General features: G+C 40.1%; 2 protein-coding genes across 5 annotated transcripts in view; one reads left to right on the top strand and one right to left on the bottom strand.

Annotated features, from left to right (window-relative positions):
- The window catches only part of CLIP4 (CAP-Gly domain containing linker protein family member 4), a 68,829-nt gene extending 59,907 nt beyond the window's left edge, over positions 1–8,922 (top strand). For all 4 annotated transcript variants that reach the window (XM_028831811.2, XM_077959803.1, XM_028831812.2 and 1 more), the window contains exon 16: positions 6,649–8,922. In XM_028831811.2, coding sequence (XP_028687644.2) covers positions 6,649–6,970 — 322 coding nt within the window. In that variant the 3' untranslated portion in view covers positions 6,971–8,922. The remainder of the gene's footprint in view (positions 1–6,648) is intronic.
- Positions 8,923–16,181: 7,259 nt separating this feature from the next.
- ALK (ALK receptor tyrosine kinase) overlaps positions 16,182–27,850 on the bottom strand; it is a 754,225-nt gene continuing 742,556 nt past the window's right edge. The window contains exon 29 of the mRNA XM_015112031.3: positions 16,182–19,090. Coding sequence (XP_014967517.3) covers positions 18,392–19,090 — 699 coding nt within the window. The 3' untranslated portion in view covers positions 16,182–18,391. The remainder of the gene's footprint in view (positions 19,091–27,850) is intronic.

Below are 27,850 nucleotides of genomic sequence, written 5' to 3'. Positions count from 1 at the left end.
CTGGCATGAAGGTATTGGCAAGCTTCGCAGAGGTCTGAAATTTCACAGGAGAAGCCTGGCTGGTCCTAAGGACTGTTAGGTACTGTTGAGAGGGTTGGGTGGGGCTGTTTTTCTCCCTTCCTCAAAACCATCACCAATTTTGAGAATTTTGAAATTGGTCTTCTTGCTTGAGTAGCTGAAAGAGTTTAAGGGCAGTCAGTTTATGCTCCCAGTTTATTGAAGATATTCAAGAGTTCCTAGGCAGAATGGAAGAAGCTGCTAAGAAGAAACAACCAGGAAATAAAGGATTCTGAAGGGAGAGAGGTATCCAAATCAGTGTCGAGATGCTGGTGAGTGGAAGAACATGATACAGAGAAGCAAGGGAAGGAGAAAACAATCTGAGCCCTGGGAATTATACAGCAGGTATGGTTATACACAAGGCGCTCTGCAGACGTGAGGTGGAAATATCAGTACTTCCCTGTTTTCTCTAAAACTAAAAAAGCTTTAGTAATATTTATACAGGTTAACACTAGTACCTTAAAAATATACTTTTATTGAGCATAGAGAATAAACTTTTTTTTTTTCTTTTGTGAGATGGAGTCTCACTCTGTTGCCCAGGCTGGAGTGTGGTGGTGTGATCTCGGCTCACTGCAAACTCCACCTCCCAGGTTCACACCATTCTCCTGCCTCAGCCTCCCGACTACAGGTGCCCTGCCACCATGCCCTGCTAATTTTTTTTTTTTTTTTTAAGTGGAGACGAGTTTTCACCGTGTTAGCCAGGATGGTCTCGATCTCTTGACCTGGTGATCCACCCACCTTGGCCTCCCAAAGTGCTGGGATTATAGGCGTGAGCCACCACACCTGACCGAGAGTAAACTTTTTACGTTATTTATTTATCTGTTTTTACTCATAATGTGTGCAACCAAAATGTTTGGTGATCATTGTTCTCAGGAACAAAAGAAAGGGTTTCAGGTGCTGGCAGGCACTAGGACATTTGTCCCTGCTCTTAGGGGTGAGGGAAACAGGGCAGTGCTCGATGGCCTTCTGCTAAGGGGCCAGAGTTGATTGCGTGTTGTGCTGTTGTTAACTTGGAGATGTGGTGTGTTCTGAGGCACATGTGTTGAGAAAGTGCGTTTCTTGAGATTCATCCAACTCTGCTCCATTTCCTAGCTTATTTGTATGGAAATAAATGATACTTTGAGAAGAAATGTGGAGAATCGAGTCAGAGATGATGGACGTTCTTGGGTAGAAACTTGAAGGTCTTGGAGGACACATGTGGCCCCTACGAGTGAAAGCAAGCTGGGAGAGGGGAAGGAACAGTCCCCCCATGCCCTTTCTGTCAGAAAACAAGATTTTTCTAGATCACGTACAGAAATGGTAGTGAGGAATACGTTTCATCCCGAGGAAGACATGGCAGAAAGGGGGAGGGAAGCAGCTCTGTCTTCAGAACACTGTATGTCCAGTGCCAAGAATTAGCTTGAGATTTTACCACACAGGTAAAATCAGGTCACAGGGACCTGATAGGCATGAGGCATCCATTCTCCTTCACTCTGCGGATGTCTCCATCCTGCCTGGGATCTGTCTCCTGTCCCATCGTTACTACCTCGCTTCAGCTCTTCTCCATGTTATCAGCAGGGCTTGCTCAAAGATCCTCACTGGGTCCTGTCTGTGGAATCTGGCTCACTGGCATGGTTTGGTCGCCCAAATTTGATTGTCTTTAGGCGGAACTCGTATGATCCTGTCTGCCACAGGTCTGACCTCTCACATCATGTGCTTGGGTTTGTTTTCTACCTGTCCCTTAAAGCTTTTGAATTCTCAAACACAGAATGAAGTCCAGTTTCATTGGCCCAGCATACAGAGACCTACATGATTGGCTCTGTGTTTCCCTGACTTTTGTTTCATGGTAATATCCTCACAGGTGATTGCAGTTCTCTAAACTGTATGCTTTTCAGGAATATAAAAAGTAACACATATTTTGGCCAGGCACAGTGGCTCATGCCTATAATCTCAACACTTTGGGAGGCCGAGGCGGGAGGATCACTTGAGGTCAGGAGATCGAGATAATCTTGGCCAACATGGTGAAAGCCTGTGTCTGTGAAACTACAAAAAATTAGCTGGGTGTGGTGGCTTGCACCTGTAGTCCCAGCTGCTCAGGAGGCTGAGGCAGGGGAATCGCTTGAACCCGGGAGGCAGGGGTTTCAGTGAGCCAAGATCACACCACTGCCCTCTATCCTGGCAACAGAGCAAGACTCCGTCTCAAAAAAAAAAAAAAAAAGAAAAGAAAAGAAAAGTACAAAAATTAGCTGGGCATGGTGGCAGGCACCTGTAGTCCCAGCTACTTGGGATGCTGAGGCAGATCACTTGAACCTGGGGGGTGGAGGTTGCAGTGAGCCTAGATTGCTCCACTGCACTCCAGCCTGGGTGACAGCAAGATTCTGTTTCAAAAAACAAAAGAAAGTAATATATATATTTTTCTCAGACGACAATCTCTGCATTTCCTTTTCTGTGTGCTTATCTTTCAAGCTGGCAGAAATGCCATTTCCCCACTAACGTGTCTTTCCTGAGGCTTTAAGGGAGGAGAAACGCCTTCCTCTTCCGTGCTGTATACAGTCTTTATTACCATATTTGTAACATTTTACTGACTGTTCTGTACAGATACCTAGAGCGTAGCCCCATGCCTGCCATTTCATAGGTGGCCAATACATGTTTTTGAATGAGTAAACGGAGCTCTCAAACATACCGCAATTCTCAGTGTCTCAATTCTCTGGCTTTTGAGCTTTGACATACCTTGAATCAGATAAATCATTCTTATTAGAATGTGAAGTGTTTACCCAAGCCATTAATTTTTGGTTTAGATGCTGAATCCATTATTTGCTTGTTTGTTTAAAAGCTTTTTTGATTACGAAAGTTGTATAATATTTGAAAAATTAAGAAAAACCAAATGTAAAAAGGTCATCTGTAATGTTGATATCTAGATGAGATTATCACTGTTAGCATTTGGTATATACTTTTCCAATTGTTTTCCTAATGCATGTGTCTGATTTTTTTTTTTTTTTTTTTTTTTTTTTTTTGAGAGGGAGTTTCACTCTTGTCGCCCCAGCTGGAGTGCAATGGTGTGATCTTGGTCACTGCAACCTCCGCCTCCTGGGTTCAAGTGATTCTCCTGCCTCAGCCTCCCGAGTAGCTGGGATTACAGGCCCGTACCACCATGCCCAGCTAATTTTTTGTATTTTTAGTAGAAACGGGGTTTCACCATGTTAGCCAGGCTGGTCTCGAATTCCTGACCTCAGGTGATCCACCTGCCTCGGCCTCCCAAAATTCTAGGATTACAGTGTGCACCACCGTGCCCGACCATGTGTCTGAATTTTTAAGCAATGGGAAATGAATCATATTCCATATACCCATTTCAAAGCTTTCCCCCTGTATGTCATGCTCATATTCCCATATTCTTTAATAGCTTCCTTCCGCGTTACTTTAGCAATGTTTTTAAAGACTGTGCCGTGATATGAAAACATTTTTATGTTTTTTTTCCATTAATTTTTTTGAGCCTCAGATTCTTCTTCCGTTATAAGGAGGTAATAATCCCCTCTTCACTGGTTTGGGTGAGATCAAAAGAGATAACGTATGTGAAGTGTTAGGTACCTACTGAGTGTTCAGGAAGTGATAGCTGTTGTCATTATTCATGTGAAAATTACAGTAATTTTGTCAGGCTACAAAAACTTATTCACAATAATAAATGAAAAAAATCAGAATTTAATTTGTAATAGATGCCAGACTTGTAAAACATGTATTGAACTCTCCCCTTCCTTGCACCTTCCCCAATACTTCCTGTCTCTTTCTCTACATATATGTATGTGAGGGTGTTTTTCAATATTTATGTATTTATTTGATGAGTCTTACTCTGTCACCCAGGCTGGAGAGCAGTGGCACTATCTCAGTTCACTGAAACCTCTGCCTCCTGAGTTGAAGTGATTCTCGTGCCTCAGCCTCTTGAGTAGCTGGGATTACAGGCGCCTGCCACTGTGCCCCTCTAAGTTTTATATTTTTTGTACAGCCAGGGTTTCACCATGTTGACCAGGCTGGTCTGAAACTCCTGGCCTTAAGTGATCTGACTGCCTCAGCCTCCCACAGTGCTGGGATTATAGGCGTGAGCTGCTGTGCCTGGCTCTGTTTTCAGTTCATGCATTAAAGGTCTTTATTTGCAGTTAATTTTAATGTGGAGGAGTGGTGAGAATCATAGCCTTTGTCTCAGCTAATTTTTACAGCACTTCTAATTCCATGTTCACTCCTTTTTCACTGCTTTGAAGTTTTACTTTTTAATCACATGTAAAATAATTATGTGTGTGTTTCATTTTTCTAAAATATGTTTTCTGTGTCATTTAAAACTACATTCTTATGCCAGAGCCACATTATTTTAACTGTTTTAACTTTATAATTTAACCTAATGGCAGCGTAAACCTTGCCTCATTATTTTTCAACCTTTTCTTAATTACCAGTACCCATTCTGTTTGTGAAGAGAGCCTGGCCTTTGTGCTTATGCAGCCATGGATCTGAGCCTCGTCTTTGCTCTTTTCATCTCTCTGACCTTAGGCACATAGCTTAATTTTTTTGAGCCTCAGATTCTTCTTCCGTTATAAGGAGGTGTAATAATCCCCTCTTCACTGGTTTGGGTGAGATCAAAAGAAATAACGTATGTGAAGTGTTAGGTACCTACTAAGTGTTCAGGAAGTGATAGCTATTGTCATTATTCCTGTGAAAATTACAGTAATTTTGTCAGGTTACAAAAAATATCCATTTGGGGAGGATTAACCTATATACATTTCTGTTTAGTAACAGAGCTCCTCCATGTGTGTTCTTCAGTAAAGATTTATGCTTTTTCTTACAGGTATTACATGTTTCTTCAGTAAATTTATTATTTGTGCATTTGACATGTGAATAATTTAAGACTGTTTTCTAATTAGAATTCTATCACGTACTTGCAGATGTGGCTTAGAATAAATCTCTGAGCCTCAGTTTTCCTATCCATTAAAATTAGTCATCTTCCTTTGTTGCAGGGTGGTTAATAGGAGCAAATGAAACATTGTATGTGACAGTGTATTAAAAATATAGAAAATGAAATGAAATATGAAATAAGACCCAGATTCTGTTCACAACAAGCTCCTGTGTAGTTTTAGTAACAGGTTCTGTGTTGAATCTCCTGTGGGGTAGGGAGAAGGGTTTCTTTTGGAGGGGGGTGGCATGGGATAGAGGATGGAAGGCTCCAGGTAGTTTTGGTGGTTTCTTGCCGTTTTGGAAGGTCTCAGCCCAGGGGGCAACAAGACTCTGGTCATGTTTCTGTTGTGGGTGAATATCAGGGTCAGTTACTTCCAGTGGACAGTGCAGGCAGCTCTGGGGCAATATGGCCTTGAGGCCTTGGGTGAGTGCACTGGGGAGTCCCATGCCTCATTATCAGGTTGTGGTGGTGGTGAGTGCTAGGAGACGTTCTAGCACATTGTAAGGAATGTTATGTTGTAGGGAGAAGGAGAGGCAGCTGCTCCAGGCACCTCAGACCCTCATTAGTGTTAGTGGCTGGGAGGGTGCTAAACTTTTAACTGTAACTGGAGTTTATACATAGAACATATGTGCATATATGTATAGATATTTCCAAAGTTGTAGATTTACAGTTTTTGAAATTTGTTTTCATATGAAAAAATATTTTTTTCGAGTGAACAAAAAATAAATTTACTACACTGTCAAAATACTAGATTCTTTTCTTTTTGCTTTATTTGATAATATTGATAGCAATTAAAACAGCCAAAATACTAGATTCTTTCTTTTTGCTTTATTTGATAATACTGGTAGAAATTAATTAGGTATAAGTGTATTTTTTCTAATTGCTATTTTACTGAAAGCATATATATGTGTATGTGTGTGTACATACACATATATATGTGTACACACACACACACACATATATATGGCAAATGAAATCTTAAATCCAGAATAGGGTAGTCTTAAAATAGCGCAAAGACAAAAACTTTTAAAATGTTAAACAAAAGTACAGTTGAACTTTGAGTAATGAGTGCGGGCATTAGGAGTGCCATCCCCTGCTTGCCTGCACAGTTGAAAATCAGTGTATATCTTTTGACTCTCCCAGAACTTAACTACTGATAGCCTACTGTTGACTGGAAGCCTTACCTATAACATAAAGAGCTGATTAATACATATTTTGTAAGTTACATGTAGTATGTACTGTATTCTTACAATAAAGTAAAAAAATGTTAAAGTCATAAGGAAAATATATTTACTATACCTTAAGTAGAAGCAGATCATCATAAAGATCTTCATCTTCATTCTCCTCACTTTGTGCAGCCTGAGGAGGAGGAGGAAGAGAAGGGGTTGGTCTTGCTGTCCCGGGTGGCGGAGGCAGAAGAAACTCCGTGTATGCGCGGACCCACATACTTCAAACCTGTGTAGTTCATGGGTCAACTGCATATTCTAAAACTGCTATTTAAAATTTGAAAATCAAGTTGTGACCATAAAGTATTCTCTTTTGGGAACTGAATGAATGAATTCTGCATCTGGCAGTGGAAATGATATCAGGAAATGATGGCTGTCGTCATTCTTTATGTGAAAATCACAGTAATCTTCAGCACTAAAGAATTTTCCCCACTTTTCCCTTCCGCACAGATCGAAAGCTGCTTTGCGTCGCAGTTGGAGCAGCACTCCCCCTGCAGGCGGCATTGAAGGGAGCGTGAAGCTGCACGAGGGGTCTCAGGTCCTGCTCACGAGCTCTAACGAGATGGGTACTGTTAGGTACGTGGGCCCCGCTGACTTTGCTTCAGGTATCTGGCTTGGACTTGAGCTCCGAAGCGCTAAGGGAAAAAATGATGGGTCAGTGGGCGACAAGCGCTATTTCACCTGTAAGCCGAACCATGGAGTCTTAGTTCGACCGAGTAGAGTGACCTATCGGGGAATTAATGGGTCCAAGCTTGTGGATGAGAATTGTTGAGTTAAGCTTCTAATATATTAAATAAGCTCGAATATATATATTCGAATATATATATATAAATATATATATATATATTTGGTGTAAATAAAGAGTCCATGGTAAATGGTTTACTTTATTTAGCCATATTTAAATTTTGAAAATATAGTTATCTTCTTAAAAACCATTATAACAATTCAGAGAGAGTTCTTTACAAAGCCATGAATATGAACTCTGGGGAATCATGGTTCTTTTAAAGCAATTTTCAAAATAAGTACCGATTAAAGCTTTAGGTCCCAAGAAAATTCTGGGACTCAGGAAGAAAAAGTGCCATCAGGTGACCAGCTGTTGCATTTCTTTGCTTATTCTGTTTTTGTTTTGCACAAACCTATTGGATTTTTCTTAGCGCCATAATTGCGAAGGGTTTCTCTAGCTTTGGTTACGAATAATGTTCACATGACCTTTTTTTTGGTCAAGCATTTTTGGAATTTTTCTTTCTTTCTGTGCTTTATTACTAATAAGTCCAATAAGTGAATAGTAACTAGATGACTAGTATGTATTTTTATATTTTGGTAAAATTATTTGCCCTTTCAGAAATGCCTCGTCTAAAGATACATGATAATTTTGGGGTTGGAAGGGGCCTCAGAGCCTCTGCAGCTCTGCTTCTTGTCCATTGCCAAATACGGAAGTGGAAGCCCGTCTTACCTGGGGTCACTAACTGGTTGGTTAACTGAGCTAAGAGTAGAATGTGGGTCTCCTCACTTGTGGCCCAGTGCTCTTTCCTCTATACAAAATGTCTAATCTCAGATTTTTCTTCTGCTGCTTGACTGCTTCATCTGGATGAACTACAAAAACCCATGATTAAGGTTTATGAATTCAAGTGGTAATTAGATTTTTTTGCACAAACTTACTTAACTTCCTTATTGGATATGTTTGTAACACATAAACACGAAGCACTTTTAAAACATGATGCACTTTTATCTTTGTGAAGAATTTACCGTCCTTTCCTCCTGAGATATGAGAAACATTTTAAAAAACGTATTTAACGGAAGAGAGCAAATAAAGATATATTAGGAGGGATGTATTAGTTATTTACTTAAATGTTTATAATATCTGGATTTTTTTTGTTTTATTACTCATAGAACTGGTGTTGGGTTTGCTGTTTTTATTTCTCGAATTGTTGCAGAGTTCAGCCTGTTACAAAGCTACAGAACTGTACTGTTTTTATTTTTCTTCTTGAGCACATGTTAAACTAAGCTTCATATTAGAGTGATGTCATAATGTAAAATGTTTGCATTGTGGTTACATATTGAAGTTAATGTCCTGTCTGTGTAAAGATTCATCTTTTATTGTGAATATTTAGACTTTACCACAGAAATATTGGAACAGTTTGCTTTATAAGATTAAAAAGTATCCTTCAGAATGGAGCTTGCCTTGTGCTTAGAAATAATATGTTGAACTATTTTGCAATATACTATTTTAAATCTAAATTCTGTCACTTCGCTGCCTTTTTAAAATAGTGTGGTGTTTCAAATATTGCTAGAGCTATTTTCCTGAAATACATTTGCAAAATAAGGCTGCTTTGTAATCAAGGAATATTTTTATTGATTGAAGGAAATGACTGTACTGCGATTCAAAAGTAAACTTATTTTATTATACAGATTATTTCTTAAAAACTCTATTTATACCTTAACATGAAATCCATGACCACACCAAACTTGGTTATTCATAATTTTTCCTGTTAAATATAAAACACTATAAGTTAAAAACAGTAATGCCAACGTTGAATTTATTTTTGAGGTCAAAGAACCAGTTCTCTTTATATTTAGATGAGGATTATTAAGTCCATATAACATGTATGTTTACATATATTATACATGCAAATTAGGTGTTTTCATTTGTGTTTTGCTTATGAAATGTCATTTAAAGTTCAATTCTTGAGCATCAATAAAAAGGGAAGCTGTGTGGTTTTGGAATGTTATCTTGTCATTTACCCTATTTGCAACTCTCCTTTTTCTCAGTAACTCAGGGTACATATGCTTTGAACTTTTTCCTCATGGTAATGGCTTGGGTTTGTCCTATCCCTATAAAGAATATTAAAAAGTATCATGCTTTCTACTCAACAATGTATGTTCATAGCCACCCTCCTATTATTGTTTTGATGAATAGTGAGTCATTTAAGAAAAGAATACATTTCTACAGTTAGGATTTCACTTGTTTATTTAGTGTAGGATGGAACACTTTGAATTTAGAAAATAGAAATAACTGCCTTTTACTAAACTTTGTTTTTATATTTTGTTTTATATTTAGGGTGACTTTGAGGGAATATTTTTAAGTATGTAAGAATGGTGAGATACAGCTGTTTGCTGACTGAACCGTGGTGTTGTAATCTTGGTGTGAGTCTCTGGCACCTCCTCCCAAGAGCTCCTTGTTCCCCTCTCATGTTTTAATTTTCTCTTTAGCATTTGGTCATGCTTACTACTGATTACAGCTTCTTGCTTATTATTTCTTCCTTCCTTCACTAGATTGAGGAGTGGATTTTTGACTGTTTTGTTCACCACTTTATCCCCAACGCCTAGAATAATACTTGATACCTAGTAGACGCTCGGTTTTGTTGCGTGAACAAAGGCAGTAAAGGCCACTGATTGTTGGAAATATGCTATCTAGCTAGCTAGCTTCAGACAAGGGGCCTTGCGAGACTAGGCCACAGAACAGGTAAATTTTCTTAGACATGGAAGGAAGGAGGACAAGTTTGAATCCAGGAGCCCCGAACTTACCCCTGAAGAGTGTCGTGTAAGAGACAATAGATGCTGAGTGGTGCAGCAGTAGGGAATGGGGAGGAAAGACACAGCAGGACCAACTGGGTCAGCTCCCTTTCCCTTCTGCCTGGTGCTGACTTTCAATTCCTATTTTAATATGATGGTAATGTACAGAACATGGAAATACGTGTGGTCTAATGTGGAGAGAATGAACTGGATCATACCCAAGTGGGGATAACGTTGATCTCCAGTATTTTATTTATATATATATATATATAAAATACTTTATATATATAATATATAAATATAATATTTTATATATTAAAAATATAATATATATATATATATATATTTTTTTTTTTTTGAGTCGGAGTCTTGATCTGTCACCCAGGCTGGAATGCCATGGTGCGATCTTGGCTCACCGCGACCTCTGCCTCCTGGGTTCAAGCGATTCTCCTGCCTCAGCCTCCCGAGTAGCTGGGATTACACAGGCACCCACCACCATGCCCAGCTAATTTTTTTTTGTATTTTTGGTAGAGACAGGGTTTCCCCATGTTGGCCAGGCTGGACTCAAACTCCAGACCTCAGGTGATCCACCTGCCTTAGCCTGCCAAAGTGCTGGGATTACAGGCCTGATCCACCATGCCTGCCTGTGTTAGATGTTTTTATTTCAGAGTTTTATTTTGAGGCTACCTATTTAGAACGTGTGATAATATTATTTAAACCACATCAACCAATAGCTAGAAGCCTATTGTGTTAAAATCATTCTTAATTGAGAAATAGTTCTAGTTTTTTTAATTACTTACCAGATGGATATTTGTTATCAAAATAACAAATGACTGAATGACTCAGAGACATATAATATCCATTACCACATTGCAAGCCAATAGAAGAATTAATTTTTTATTTTTTTCATGCCCTTCTCTACACTTATTTATAATACAAATACAGTGGTTAATACAAAACTCACGTTATCATGTATATTTTTAGTATTTGTTTAGTATCCCTTGGTACATAGGCCTTATTTACAAACAGTGTCACATGCTGTTTGAATATAAAATAAGCATTCCTGATGAAGTTTATGTATAGGATGAACAAGTTAAACTTGCAGGACATGTTAAGATTGTATTATAAGCGGAATATGATGCTTTTGCTTAGGCAAAAAGATGTTCTATCATACTTTTTTGCTAATGCTCCTTTTTATGAGAGGAAGTCTACATGGTGGAATTCGAGTAGAGGGGCACATATTACTGACATTAATATCCTTTCATTATGTGTGGTCAAATGAAACTTTGTTTTATAGCTCTCTGTTGAGAGCAGCATCAAGGTGTAGGAGAAGCTTTTTCCTTTTATCTTTTTAGAATGTCTTCCAAAGATTAGAATGTTCATGACAATAAATCAGCAGCAAATTTCATCATTTACTATACCTTTCAAATAGGGCAAGTGTAGTGGTCATGGTGGTTGAGAAGGGGCAGGGCGTTCTGAATTATTAAAGATATTTCAGGTGTTTAAATTGAGGCTGTTAGCTGAAAACATAATCTGTTCCCAAGGATCACTGGTGTCATTTTTTAAATGCTCATAAATCTGGTTTAAGTTTGGCTCTAAAATCCCTCATGAACCTAGATATGTGAGTGTGTTGCCACCGTAGCCCCAATAGACTCCTGCGTCAGGAGGAATTTGGTCTCAGGATTAGATATTTAGTCAGAGTTGTTTCAGCTGGCTACATAAAATCCAATTGGGATCAACTGAACTCAGCAAGCTAACTGAGTACAGGATACTGTACTGAATTTGAATTTTAGGCATTTCTAAAGCATAGAAGGTTTAACCATCCGAGTGCTGTGTTCTTGGCCTGTGTCCATCTGAGGGAGGTTAAGTTCTTTCAGTTCCAGCCCTTCATGACTTTATTCCAAGTAGACAGACTTACCTTATTGAAGACTGAACTAATTATCATTTTTCACATAACAAATCAGACCGACATGGAGATGAATCATATTAAGATTATATGCACAGCTTCATGCCATGCTTTTTGTTCTTTTCTCTAGTATGACTTCTGAGATTCAGCTTGAAACTCAGTCAACAGTGTTAATGACATTGGCTGCCCCTGACAGTTCTTGTTGTGAAGGGGTGGTTGTTACTATCCAGTATCTTTGGGGGAAAAAAAACCCTAAAATGAATTTTTAAATGAATTTTAATAGTCATAAAAAGTCTAATATTGATGGCAAGGGGAAGTGGATTTTGTATTACAGACAATATAGAGCATTACAGAGCAGAAGAATAAAGCAAAAAATTAGAGTTGCCTTTATTGAACCTGCCAATACAAATGGATTTCTAATAAGAATTCCAGTACATTACACATATCAGTGAAAATATTGTACTTTTTTCAGATGATATTTTCTCTTACTTGAAGGGAATAGAGCTTAGGGAATTAAGAAATAGCATGAGATTCTTGAGGCCTCACTTTACACCCCCCGGTGTGTAACAAAGGAAAATCCAATGTAATTTTCTGCTTTAGTTTCTTATCCTTTATAAAACATCACCAGCTGTTTCCTGGTGCATACTTGAGGAAAAAGAATTTCTATCTTGAAAATTATTTCTTCTGAGAACTGTGAAATACTATATAAATATTACTTTGAGAATAATGCGAGAAGATTTAAATTGTTTCTTTTCTCAACTATTAGATGCAGTAAAATGTAGGAAATTTGCCCACAGTCTTCATAATCTTATCTTGGTGGGATGTTGGAATTGGCTGTCTTTTTGGATTCCCTGTTTCTAGGGATCCATTATAAAACTATGTGGTTCACAACAGGTTTCCAAAAATTGCCATCCAATGGCAGTGGATATCTGTATGAGCCTGAAAAGAGGGGTTCTGTCCAATTCTATGGTGATTGTGAGAGAGGACTCCTGTTCTTAATGAATTGCTCATCATAATGGCACTTGGATGCACTTATTGAGGAGCATCAGAATCCACAGGCACCTCCTGCTCTCAAACACCTGACTTGCTGTAGGCTTTGCCACCTCACTTTGGGAATGGGCACTATATGGGTTGGCTGTGTCCCCACCCAAATCTCATCTTGAATTGTAGCTTCTATCATCCCCGTATGTCATGGGAGGGACCTGGTAGGAGGTAACTAAATCATGGAGGTGGGCTTTTCCCATGCTGTTCTCATGATAGTGAATGAGTCTCATGAGATCTGATAGTTTTATAAAGGGCAGTTCCCCTGCACACGCTCTCTTGCCTGCTACCATGTAAGACATGCCTTTGGTCCTCCTTTGCCTTCCACCATGATTGTGAGGCCTCCCCAGCCATGTGGAACTGTGAGTCCATCAAACCTCTTTTTCTTTATAAATTACCCAGTCTTGGGTATGTCTTTATCAGCAGTGTGAGAACAGACTAATATAGGCACTGAGAGGTGCAAATTGTCAACTGACAAAAAGAAAGTGCATCAGATATACCACCAAATATTGGTGTGATAAAAGGTAAGTTTTATGGTTTTACTTTGCTAATAAGGTTGCCATTATAGCAAATGTAATGACAGAGAAATAAGTGGTGTGGCACTGAAAGCATGAAAGTTATTAAATGGACATGACTCATAGTTCTGCCGGCTTTGCTTCTTTCTGGAAATCATCCCTGATTAATCTCGTTTTGCTATGGTAAGGATTTGATGATTTGTTAAAGAGATCTTTGAATAGAAAGATCTTTGAATAAACAGGACTGATACTAAACTCTCTGGTCTACTTCTATATAAAGATTACATATAATTTGTCTCATTGGGATAAGAGTCAAGGTCAAGGACACATGCACACACCAGTCATGCTCCACTGATTATGGCTGGGTGCTGGAATTTACCTTACACAGGTGAAGTCTTACAGAATCACAGACTTCACAGTTAGAAGGGGTCTTTGAGACCATATATATATATATATATATTTTTTTTTTTTTTTTTGAGATATGAATCTTGCACTGTCATCCAGGCTGGAGTGCAGTGACATGATCTCCGCTCACTGCAACCTCCGCCTCCTGGGTTCAAGCAATTCTCCTGCCTCACCCTCCCGAGTAGCTGGGATTACAGGCACCTGCCACCATGCCCAGCTAATTTTTTGTATTTTTAGTACAGACAGGGTTTCACTATTTTGGCCAGGCTTGTCTTGAACTCCTGACCTTGTTTTTTATATAAGAAAATGAGTTTCAGTAACTTGCTTGAGTCAGGGAGGTAGGTAATTGCGGTCTAGTAGTGGTAACTCTCTTCATTCCTGCCCGGTCTGCTTGCTGTTTTCTCAAGTAACTGATGAATGCTAAACCATCCAAGATGATATAATCATCTGAAGTTTTATCAATCTGATGTTCATCTATGTTAGCAAATAACCTCTTCTAATATGTAAATATTCTAGGGAGAAATACTATCCTAGCTGCTAAGGTTTCGATGTGAGTTCATTTAATAAGACTGTCTTTCACCTAACACCAGCTGAAATGAACATTGAGTGTGGAGGAAAAATAACTGCGGGTTAGTTCTCACAAGGAGGCAATAAGTCTTAGGAAATTGATGGGATGGGGAGAGAGCCCGAGGATGTCAAGAAGAGGGATATAAGAAATGAACATGTGAAGGCACTAAAGACTAATTTTGGTACTTGTGCTTTTTCTGAGGTTAGACTTGTAGTGCCATTTTTCCACATGAAGGGTAACACACTTGTTTTACACTTACTGAATGCTGAAGAGAGGAAGGTGGTTCCTGCAGTTTTGTGGTCACAGTGCATGCAACTTCCTGTCCCCCCCCCCCACCCCTCATGTAGTAGTTTGTTCTTACCAAGGTTTTCAAATATTTTAGAGTTGTCAGGCTACAGCTGAAAAATGTTTTGCACTACTTGAGTAGTGCGTCAAAAATTAAACACCCCTACTCAGGACACAAAATGAAAGTAGAATCTTAATAGAAGCCTCTCTATTTGTTCTCAGTAATGATCTTTTATTTTACAGCAGCATGTTTAGGATTACGGGAATGCTGGTTTTGCTTTTTATGTTCACACAACAACACAGGAGCCATCTGCTGCAATGAAATTAGCAAAGTCAAATTGTGTGTTCTTTAGGGACTCATTTTAAAAACCATTAAAGACAGATTGACAACACACTTCATACGATCTTATGAATCTTGTCATGGGTAGTCTGTTAGAGTAACATGAATTTGGATGCGTCTCCTTTTAGGTCTGTAAAGCTCGTAACAGATTTTAATCCTGCTATTACTACTGAAAACCTATTAAAATGGCTTGATCATTAGAAATTCTTAGTGGTGTGCTCTGGGAATTTGGATATAAAGGCCCATGTTTTACAGAATAAAGTTAACTTTAGTTACATAATACCTTATAGCTATACGGTTTACTAAGTACTATGTGGAGATGCCAAAAATTTTTTTTAAAGAATTACTGAAATTGTGGTAGAGACTTTACGTTCTTCTTTTGTGCTGAAAGGAGTTGGGTTCTGGCAGGGTTCCTGCTACTGTCATTAGGGTTAGGAGGAGGAATAAGTGCTGGTGTTCAATTGCACAGTGGGATGACTATGGTTAACAATAGTGTATATTTCAAAATAGCTAGAAGAGAGGAATTTGAATGTTCTTATCACTAAGAAATGATAACTGTGGGAGGTGATGGATATGCTAAATGCCTTGATTTGATTTTTATAATACATGCATGTATTGAAGCATCACGATAAATACACATGATTATTATATGTCAATTAAAACAACAAAACCAAATGACAGACGAAGAAAACACGGCACAAACGGGAGAGCCGAGAGGGCTGGATGTGAGCGGGGACAAGAACCACAGCTGAGCATGAGGGCAGGGAGGCATAGACATACCTGCCCCCACACCCAGCCCCACCTCACTTGGGGGCTGCCAAGGTGTAAGAGGAGGTGCTTGTGCTTTCACACAGTGTATGATCTCCCTGAGGAGCTGTGAGGAAGGGAAGTGATTGTCCTCCTTTTATATATGGAGACATGGAGGTACCAACGGGCCAGATAACCCAAGGGGAGTCAGAACTCAGACCCTAACTGGTGGAAAGAGAATCCAGCCTTTTAACTACTTAGTAGAGCATACTCTTTTTTAAAAAGTTTATTCCTGCTAGTCTGAATTGCTATAATCTTGAGGTACAACATATTAACAAACTGGTCATTGCTCGCAAATTGCCAGTTTCCCAATGGAACAGTTGTGAACTTTTGATGGGCTTCTTTATAAACATAGGATATAAATAATTATGCTAGATTATGGTTTAATTAGCATAGTTTCTGCAAACTTTAATTGTGCCTGTTCATATTCTGGGTGGAACTTTCTATCATGGTTAACAACTTTACTAAAGCCCATGGTGTCTGTATGAATTGTAGCCATATGGCTGGAGCAATATTCAAGTGGACAATAGTCCAGATTAATATCATGCTGATACCCATGGGTTACACCAAGTTAAATGAAACATCTTGAGGTCATCACATCTCAGTGTGGAGTTGTTTATTTACTTATCCATGTATACAAGCTTTTAAGACTTGACTATTATTTACATGAAAGTTGATACCAATAAGGACGATTAGAGAGATCAACAAATCAATCTCAGTGGTAGAAAGGCACAACCTGAAAATGTAATGGATTTATAGTTCTTAAAAGTGGAAAGAAGTAATATTTTCCCCATGAATAACAATAAAGAGATGGCTATTTAACCAGATAGCTTACTCCCAGCTTGATTGGTTACTGGTGTAACAAATCTAAAATGGAAGTGTTTTCCTCAGTTATTGACAACTCCTCTGTCAGTATCCTTTAGGAGAGTGTTTCTCAAAGTGATATTCTTGAGCCCCTTCAGGTGGTCTGTGAGTTAAATAATGTTTATATGATTAGGCTACTTTTGTGCCTGGCATGAACCAAATTTTAGTGATACTTTTATTTAGAGATGAGTTCATTGATGTTTCATCTTCATGTATCTCGGATGAAAATATTTTCGGCAGTTAAGCAGATAAGGAAGGTAGCCCCTAGGGCATCAGGGCTTTTACAGATGCACACTCCTAACTCCAGGGTAAGGCAGCTACCTTCAGAGAAAGGAACAGTTGTCTGGTGTTGGCTTTTAACATAATGGCTTTCCCACGCTGAAAGTGATGCTTTTGATGCAGGTGAAACAGAGGGTCGGAAACAGGCATGTATATATATACCTTTCATAATATACACACACACAGTCCTTTTGTTTGGTAATGTTTAGTTACTAGCAAGTAGTAAGAGAATGCTTCCCTCTTGAATGCTTTGGCATAGCTACCATTAGGAAAGAAAACGGGCATGAGGATAGAGGAGAAGCAGAAAGAGGATGAAATGAGGACTTACTGATAAAGCATTCTAAGCATTACACACATAAGTATGTGTGTAAAATTGAACAGATTCCCAATGCGTTTTCATGGAAGTAAAATTCATCTGTGAAAACCAGGTTCAGAACTCCCACTCTAACATGTCAATGTCAACCTCAACTCTTCAGGGGTTCCACAATTCCTTTCCTCATTGCCTCCTAGGGAAAAAATTCTTTGTTTTAATTTGTCTTTGACAGCTATACAAATTATGCTATGTGTATTTCAGCACATTTGTGTTCCCAGTGTACTTGGATCACATGATGGAGAGAAAACGCAGGTTAGCCATGGAAGGAAAGAGACTGGATCAGTGCCTCTCCTTAGGACCACCAGCGGCCTGTTCCTCCTGGGGCCCTGTCCATCTCTACAGGTATAAACTTGAGTTTGGTAGTCAGTCCATGACTGAAACAAACAGAAGGTTTTGGCCTAAAATGTATTGACACTTATGCCCACAAATGGATGTTTCTATGCTTCTATGTATCACTGCTGCTTAAAATTTTTGCTTTTAAATGATGAAAGTTTAATTAGTGGAAATTTTTTGAATAAGTAGTTTAAATCTTGAGTTTTAAATCCAGTAGGAAACCTCACACTCAGTTTTTCACTTTTAGTAAGAGGATTTTCTTAAGGCATGAGGTATATTAATAGGATGTTTGAATCTCTGGATCTGTATTGGTGCTTTATCCTACTCAAAGCACTTGGAATGTATGCATTTCATTTAGATGAGTATATACACATTTCTGCTATACTACTGGAACTACTCACAACATTTGTTACAATTGGTGATGAATCAGCACAATTAAAAGCATCTAACCGTCACCTAAAGTGACATTTTAGTTGTCTATGATTTTTCAAGTAAAGAATGTCTTTCCCCATGCTGAGTCATTACAAATAACTCCTTTATTTCTGTTCCCTCTCCCCTCAAATGGCTCATGTCCACATCAACAAGGTAAGGAAACATCTATGACCCCGACTATGAAACATAGAAGCAGCTAATTCTGACTACATTGAAGCAGAGCACACACAATTTAAAAGAAGCATAAGGAAGTATACAACAAACATGCATAAAAACCTTATGCAACCACATCTGGGCCTTGCATTTATCACTCATTTTTATGACATTTTCTTCTTTCGAAAGAATAGGATGAACCCATGCTCAAAACCTTTCTAAAGCGTTTTGAAAATACAGCTTTTTTGGTGGCACTTCAAAATAGGTTGGCACAAAACAAAAAGTGACATTTGGTCTCTGGTTTGTGAAGGAGCCATTGCCTCTCTCTCCTCCACGGTCTTAGGGATCCTAAGGAAGAGAAGTGAGTGTGCAACCGAGCTCAGGGCCCAGGCTGGTTCATGCTATTCTTGCTTTTCAGAATGGTGTCCTCGTAATGACCAGCTCCGGGGGCAGTAGCGGCTTCTAAGGGCAAGCCCTGTTGCTGGTAGCCGTAATTGACATTCCCACAAGGGAAGTGACGTAGCCTGAACAGAGGTACCTCCTTCATGTTGGCAGTCAGCGAAGAGGGCTCTAGGAGCAGTGAGGCCCCCGGAAGTCTCCCAGTTGCAACGTTAGGTGGGACAGTACAGCTTCCCTCCAGCCCCAGGTTACCCCTCTCATGTGGCTCCTTCTTTGCTAGAGGATTATTCTTTTTGGTGGGTTTCTCTGTAAACCAGGAGCCGTACGTTGGGTTCCACAAGCTGGTGGGCTTGTTTCTGGATCCCTGGACCTTGTGCAACTCCGAAGGGGGGTTGGACTGAGAGAATGCCATATTCACGTGTCCCCCTTCCATGGCCGGCCCTCTAGGGACTCGAACAGAGACCTCTGCAGCTGTGGGTTTCTTTGCAGCCTTGCCAGAGGAGGTGGTAGGCACAGGTGGTGGGGCAGCTGGGCTGCGCTCCTCCCCCCGTTTCGCCTGTTGAGAGACCAGGAGAGGAGGAACCCCCTCAGGGTCCTTGGGCCTCACGGGTACTTTCTCTTCCTCTTCTACAAGTGGACCGTATTCTATCGGCAAAGCAGTGTTGATTACATCTGGGTCCTGCCGTAGGAGAAATGATTAAAACTTTGACTCAGACACAAAAAATGTTGGATCTAGAAGATACCTTAGAGATGATGTTATTTAAACATATTCTACAGATGAAGAAACCAGTATTTATTGAGAATATAGTAACTTATAGGCACTGGGGCATATGAAATGAATGGGAAGTCATCCTTATCCTCAAAGACCTTAGACGGTAAGTGCTATAATGGAAGTGTGTATGGGTGCTTGGGACAGAGTGGAGCAGGAAAAGCTTTGCAGAGGAGGAGACCTTTGGCCAATTTTTAAAGATTAGTGGATTTTTTAAAAAAAATTAAAATTATTATTTGTATTATTCCAGTCTAGTTCCACTAAAATTGTTCCAACTGAAAAAAAAAAATCCTATGTGTTTGACTTCAATAATGATGTGGGGGTGGTGGCTGGGGGAAGGAGGAGAGGAGACACATGCCATGTTGGCCTACAGGGTTTATTTTTTGATCTCTTCCTAGCTGCTTTCCATTTCCATTTTGTTACTTTACACTTGATTATAAATTTTCCTGTGCCACATTGTCACATGTGCAGGTACCACAATGCATGTTTTGTTGTTGTTGTTGTTTTAGAGATAGTCTTGCTTAGTCACCCAGGCTGGAGTGCCATGGCTCAATCCTGGTTCACTGTAACCTCTGCCTCGTGGGTTCAAGCCATTCTCCTGCCTCAGCCTCCTGAGTAGCTGGGATTACAGGCATGTACCCCACCCCCTGGCTAATTTTTGTATTTTCAGTAGAGACAAGGTTTCACCATGTTGGCCAGGCTGGTGTCGAACTCCTGACCTCAGGTGAGGCACCCGCCTTGGCCTCCCAGAGTGCTGGGATTGCAGGCATGAGCCTCTGCACCTGGCTTACAGGGGTTCTTTAGTCTGGATGTGAGGGACCCTTTGCACAACCCCGGAAATGCTGAAGTGCTGTGAGGAAAACCATTCACAAAAACAAGTTTGTGCTAGATCATTTTCACAGTAATAGATTAGGGAAAATTTGTGGAAGAAAAATTAAATTTGGAGAAATTCATTAATATGTTATGCAAATTGAGAAAAGACCCTTGTTACCTAAGTAATAGAAAAACACATGAGCATTCATATTAAAAGAGTTCAAAACTTAAAAAATAACTACCTTTGACTCATTAAAACATTCTTTAGTTCCCTCTCTGTTTTTTAGTAATTTCTATAGTGAATCATTTTAAATATGCTTGTGTAAAACTGCCTGCTTTTGGGGGGGGGGGCGTGCCTAAGATGGCCAAATAGGAACAGGTCCAGCCTCCAGCTCCCAGCGTGAGTGACACAGAAGATGGGTGATTTCTGCATTTTCAACTGAGGTACCGGGTTCATCTCACTGGGTCGTGGGTGCAGCCTGACCAGCGAGAGCTGAAGCAGGGCGAGGCATTGCATCACCTGGGAAGCGCAAGGGGGGAAGGGAATTCCTTCTCCTAGCCAAAGGAAATTGAGACACACAACACCTGGAAAATTGGGTAACTCCCACCCTAATACTGTGCTTTACCAAGGGTCTTAGCAAACGGCACACTAGGAGATTATATCCCACACCTGGCCCAGAGGGTCCAGAGCCCACAGAGCCTCCCTCATTGCTAGCACAGCAGTCTGAGATCTAACTGCAAGGCAGCAGCAAGGCTGGGGGAGGGGCGCCTGTCATTGCTGAGGCTTAAGTAGGTAAACAAAACCACCGGGAAGCTCGAATTGGGTGAAGCCCACCACAGCTCAAGGAGGCCTGCCTGCCTCTGTAGACGACTCCTCTGGGGACAGGTCATAGCTAAACAAAAAGCAGAAACCTCGGCAGAGGTAAATGCCCCCATCTGACAGCTTTGAAGAGAGCAGTGGATCTCCCAGCATGGAGGTTGAGATCTGAGAATGGACAGACTGCCTGCTCAAGTGGGTCCCTGACCCCTGAGTAGCCTAACTGGGAGACATCCCCCACTAGGTGCCGACTGACACCTCACACCTCACATGGCGGGGTACACCCCTGAGATGAAGCTTCCAGAGCAAGAATCAGACAGCAACACTCGCTGTGCAGCAATATTCTATCTTCTGCAGCCTATGCTGCTGATACCCAGGCAAACTCCAACAGACCTACAGCTGAGGGTCCTGACTGTTAGAAGGAAAACTAACAAACAGAAAGGACACCCACACCAAAACCCCATCAGTACGTCACCATCATCAAAGACCGACCAAAGGCAGACAAAACCACAAAGATGGGGAAAAAGCAGTGCAGAAAAGCTGGAAATTCAAAAAATCAGAGCACATCTCCCCCTCCAAAGGAACGCAGCTCATTGCCAGCAATGGAACAAAACTGGATGGAGAATGACTCTGACGAGTTGAGAGTAGAAGGCTTCAGTCCATCAGACTTCTCAGAGGTAAAGGAGGAACTACATAACCAGCGCAAAGAAACTAAAAACCTTGAAAAAAGATTTGACAAATGGCTAACTAGAATAACCAATGTAGAGAAGTCCTTAAAAGAACTGATAGAAATGAAAACCATAACACGAGAACTATGTGACAAATGCACAAGCTTCAGTAACTGACTCAACTGGAAGAAAGAGTATCAGCGATTGAAGATCAAATGAATGAAATGAAGTGAGAAGTATAGAGAAAAAAGAGTAAAAAGAAATGAACAAAGCCTCCAAGAAATATGGGATTATGTGAAAAGACCAAATCTACGTCTGATTGGTGTGCCTCAAAGTGACGGGAAAAATGGAACCAAGTTGGAAAACACTCTGCAGGATATCATCCAGGAGAACTTCCCCAACCTAGTAAGGCAGGCCAACATTCAAATTCAGGAAATACAGAGAATGCCACAAAGATACTCCTCAAGATGAGCAACTCCAAGACATAATTGTCAGATTCACCAAAGTTGAAATGAAGGAAAAAATGTTAAAGGCAGCCAGAGAGAAAGGTCGGGTTACACACAAAGGGAAGCCCATCAAACTAACAGCAGCTCTCTCGGCAGAAACTCTACAAGCCAGAAGAGAGTGGGGGCCAATATTCAGCATTCTCAAAGAAAAGAATTTTCAACCCAGAATTTCATATCCAGCCAAACTAAGTTTCATAAGTGAAGGAGAAATAAAATCCTTTACAGACAAGCAAATGCTTAGAGATTTTGTCACCACCAGGCCTGCCCTACAAGAGATCCAGAAGGAAGCACTAAACATGGAAAAGAACAACAGGTACCAGCCACTGCAAAAACATGTCAAAATGTACAGTCCATCGATGCTAGGAAGAAACTGCATCAACTAGTGAGCAAAATAACCAGCTAATATCATAATGACAGGATCAAGTTCACACATAACAATATTAACCTTAAATGTAAATGGACTAAGTGGTCCAATTAAAAGACACAGACTGGCAAATTGGATAAAGAGTCAAGACCCATCTCACATGCAGAGACACACATAGGCTCAAAATAAAGGGATGGAGGAAGATCTACCAAGCAAATGGAAAACAAAAAAAAAGCAGGGGTTGCAATCCCAGTCTCTGATAAAACAGACTTTAAACCATCAAAGATCAAAAGAGACAAAGAAGGCCATTACATAATGGTAAAGGGATCAATTCTTCAGGAAGAGCTAACTATCCTAAATATGTATGCACCCAATACAGGAGCAACCAGATTCATAAAGCAAGTCCTTTGAGACTTACAAAGAGACTTAGACTCCCATACAATAATAATGGGAGACTTTAACACCCCACTGTCAACATTAGACAGATCAATGAGACAGAAAGTCAACAAGGATATCCAGGAACTGAACTCAACTCTGCACCAAGCAGACCTAATAGACATCTACAGAACTCTCCACCCCAAATCAACAGAATATACATTCTTCTTAGAACCACATCGCACTTATTCCAAAATTGACCACATAGTTGGAAGTAAAGCATTCCTCAGCAAATGTAAAATAACAGAAATTATAACAAACTGTCTCTCAGACCACAGTGCAATCAAACTAGAACTCAGGACTAAGAAACTCAATCAAAACCGCACAAGTACATGGAAAATGAACAACCTGCTCCTGAATGACTACTGGGTACATAATGAAATGAAGGTAGAAATAAAGGTGTTCTTTGAAACCAATGAGAACAAAGATACAACATACCAGAATCTCTGGGACACATTTAAAGCAGTGTGTAGAGGGAAATTTATAGCACTAAATGCCCACAAGAGAAAGCAGGAAAGATCTAAAATTGACACCCTAGCATCACAATTAAAAGAACTAGAGAAGCAAGAGCAAACACATTCAAAAGCTAGCAGAAGGCAAGAAATAACTAAGATCAGAGCAGAACTGAAGGAGATAGAGACACAAAAAACCCTCCAAAAAATCAATGAATCCAGGAGCTGATTTTTTGAAAAGATCAACAAAATTGATAGACCACTAGCAAGATTAATAAAGAAGAAAAGAGAGAAGAATCAAATAGACATAATAAAAATGATAAAGGGGATATCACCACCGATCCCACAGAAATACAAACTACCATCAGAGAATACTATAAACATCTCTATGCAAATAAACTAGAAAACCTAAAAGAAATGGATAATTTCCTGGACACTTACACTCTCCCAAGACTAAACCAGGAAGAAGTTGAATCCCTGAATAGACCAATAGCAGGCTCTGAAATTGAGGCAATAATTAATAGCCTACCAACCAAAAAAAGTCCAGGACCAGATGGATTCACAGCCGAATTCTACCAGAGGTACAAGGAGGAGTTGGTACCATTCCTTCTGAAACGATTCCAATCAATAGAAAAAGAGGGAATCCTCCCTAACTCATTTTACGAGGCCAACATCATCCTGATACCAAAGCCTGACAGAGATACAACAAAAAAAAAAGAGAATTTTAGACCAATATCCCTGATGAACATCGATGCAAAAATCCTCAATAAAATACTGGCAAACCGAATCCAGCAGCACATCAAAAAGCTTATCCACCATGATCAAGTGGGCTTCATCCCTGGGATGCAAGGCTGGTTCAACATTCGCAAATCAATAAATGTAATCCAGCATATAAACAGAACCAAAGATGAAAACCACATGATTATCTCAATAGATGCAGAAAAGGCCTTTGACAAAATTCAACAGCCCTTCATGCTAAAAGCTCTCAATAAATTCGGTATTGATGGAACGTATCTCAAAATAATAAGAGCTATTTATGACAAACCCACAGCCAGTATCATACTGAATGGGCAAAAACTGGAAGCATTCCCTTTGAAATCTGGCACAAGACAGGTATGCCCTCTCTCACCACTCCTATTCAACATAGTGTTGGAAGTGCTGGCTAGGGCAATCAGGCAAGAGAAAGAAATAAAGGGTATTCAGTTAGGAAAAGAAGTCAAATTGTCCCTGTTTGCAGATGACATGACTGTATATTTAGAAAACCCCATTGTCTCAGCCCAAAATCTCCTTAAGCTGATAAACAACTTCAGCAAAGTCTCAGGATACAAAATCAATGTGCAAAAATCACAAGCATTCTTATACACCAGTAACAGACAAACAGAGAGTCAAATCATGAATGAACTCCCATTCACAATAGCTTCAAAGAGAATAAAATACCTAGGAATCCAACTTACAAGAGATGTAAAGGACCTCTTCAAGGAGAACTACAAACCACTGCTCAGTGAAATAAAAGAGGACACAAAGAAATGGAAGAACATACCATGCTCATGGATGGGAAGAATCAATATTGTGAAAATGGCCATACTGCCCAAGGTAATTTATAGATTCAATGCCATCCCCATTAAGCTGCCAATGACTGTCTTCACAGAATTGGAAAAAACTGCTTTAAAGTTCATATGGAACCAACAAAGACCCCGCATTGCCAAGACAATCCTAAGCCAAAAGAACAAAACTGGAGGCATCACGCTACCTGACTTCAAACTATACTACAAGGCTACAGTAACCAAAACGGCATGGTACTGGTACCAAAACAGAGATATAGACCATGGAACAGAAAAGAGCCCTCAGAAATAATACCACACATCTACAGCCATCTGATCTTTGACAAACCTGACAAAAACAAGAAATGGGGAAAGGATTCCCTATTTAATAAATGGTGCTGGGAAAATTGGCTAGCCATAAGTAGAAAGCTGAAACTGGATCCTTTCCTTACTCCTTATACGAGATTTAATTCAAGATGGATTAGAGACTTAAATGTTAGACCTAAAACCATAAAAACCCTAGAAGAAAACCTAGGTAATACCATACAGGACATAGGCATGGGCAAGGACTTCATGTCTAAAACACCAAAAGCAATGGCAACAAAAGCCAAAATTGACAAATGAGATCTAATTAAACTAAAGAGTTTCTGCACAGCAAAAGAAACCACCATCAGAGTGAACAGACAACCTATAGAATGGGAGAAAATTTTTGCAATCTACTCATCTGACAAAGGGCTAGTATCCAGAACCTACAAAGAACTCAATCAAATTTACAAGAAGAAAATAGCCCTATCAAAAAGTGGGCAAAGGATATGAACAGACACTTCTCAAAAGAACACATTCATACAGCCAACAGACACATGAAAAAATGCTCATCATCACTTGCCATCAGAGAAATGCAAATCAAAACCACAATGAGATACCATCTTACACCAGTTAGAATAGCGATCATTAAAAAATCAGGAAACAACAGGTGCTGGAGAGGATGTGAAGAAATAGGAACACTTTTACACTGTTGGTGGGACCGTAAACTAGTTCAACCACTGTGGAAAACAGTGTGGTGATTCCTCAAGGATCTAGAACTAGAAATACCATTTGACCCAGCCATCCCATTACTGGGTATATACCCAAAGGATTATAAGTCATGCTGCTATAAAGGCACATGCACACGTATGTTTATTGCGGCACTATTCACAATAGCAAAGACTTGGAATCAACCCAGATGTCCATCAGTGACAGACTGGATTAAGAAAATGTGGCAAATATACACCATGGAATACTATGCAGCCATAAAAAAGGATGAGTTCGTGTCCTTTGTAGGGACATGGATGCAGCTGGAAACCATCATTCTCAGCAAACTATCACAAGAACAGAAAACCAAATACCACATGTTCTCACTGATAGGTGGGAATTGAACAATGAGATCACTTGGACACAGGAAGGGGAACATCACACACCGGGTCCTATTGTGGGGAGGGGGTAGTGGGTAGGGATAGCATTAGGAGATATACCTAATGTAAATAACAAGTTAATGGGTGCAGGACACCAACATGGCACATGTATACATATGTAAGAAACCTGCACGTTGTACACATGTACCCTAGAACTTAAAGTATAATTTAAAAAAATATATATACAACCTAAAAAAAAAAAAAAACTGCCTGCTTTTAAGAGGGATATTATAGACTATTGAGAAAAATACTCCTAAGAAGGTATATATGTTTAAGTGGGTGTATTCCATTCATATTACAACAAAATAACCTAATGTCATTAAACGAAGTCTCTGAAAGAACCCCCAATAAATTGACGTAGGAAGTCTGTATAGATAAAAATGCCAGGTCACCCACCTGAGCTGAAAGGAGTAAGAGGATGGAGTAGTGAGGCTGGAAAATGACTACAGTTTGAAAAATGTGTCTGTCTGTAGTCACAGTGAAGAGGAGGGGATTTAAAGAAATAGTGGGTAGGCCGGGCGCGATGGGTCACACTTGCAATCCCAGCACTTTGGGAGGCTGAGGTGGGTGGATTATGAGGTCAGGAGTTTGAGACCAGTCTGACCAACATGGAGAAACCCCGTCTCTACTAAAAATACAAAAAAAAAAAAAAAAAAAAAAAAGCCAAGTGTGGTGACACACACCTGCAATCCTGGTTACTCAGGAGGCTGAGGCAGGAGAATCACTTGAACCCAGGAGGTGGAGGCTGCAGTGAACAGAGATTGTACCACTGCACTCCAGCCTGGGTGACAGGGTGAGACTCCGTCTCAAAAAAAAAAAAATAAAAGAACATAAAATGCTGACTCAAAAATACTCATTTTGTATTCACTCAAAACAAAAATAACAATTTAGGCCAGACACAGTGGCTCATACCTGTAATCCCAGCACTTTGGGAGGGCAAGGTAGGTGGATCATGAGGTCAGGAGTTGGAGACCAGCCTAGCCAACATGGTGAAACCCCATCTCTACTAAAAATACAAAAAAATTAGCTGAGTCTGGTGACACACGCCTGTAATCCTGGTTACTCAGGGGGCTGAGGCAGAAGAATCGCTTGAACCCAGGAGGTGGAGGCTGCAGTGAGCCAAGATGGCACCACTGCACTCCAGCCTGGGCAAGAGAGCGAGACTGCCCCAAAAATTAAAATAGTGGCTTATTGACTCTTCTAAAATATTCTCAGAATTAGATATCCTGGCAGAATGAGAGCCAAGAGAGAGGGAAAGAAAGTGAATACAGGGAAGAGGAGATCATCGGACAGAACAAAGCCCTGAGCGGGCAACTGGTGATACTGGCGGCAAGGCTGGCCTTAAAGGGGAGGAGAGCTGGGAAGGAGAGTGGTGAGGAATGGCGGCAGAGGCAGAGAAGTTTGTAGCAGAGACAGGGAGGAAACGAGGTCATTCTCATACGATAATCTCCACCCTCTTGGGGGAGGAAGCATAGCTGTCTGCTGAAAATGAGGGAGAGAAGCAAAAATTTCAAATCATTACTGAGGGAATGGGAGAGGGATCTATAGAGGAACCCACAGGATTGCTAGAAAAATGTCTGACTTAGACAAACTCTTCAGGCCTTAACTCCTCATCTATAAGGT

Source organism: Macaca mulatta, chromosome 13 (assembly GCF_049350105.2).
Source record: "Macaca mulatta isolate MMU2019108-1 chromosome 13, T2T-MMU8v2.0, whole genome shotgun sequence".
NCBI classification, from domain to species: Eukaryota; Metazoa; Chordata; class Mammalia; order Primates; family Cercopithecidae; genus Macaca; species Macaca mulatta.
The sequence above is the reverse complement of the archived record's forward strand: the minus strand, read 5'-3'. Positions and strand labels throughout refer to the sequence as shown.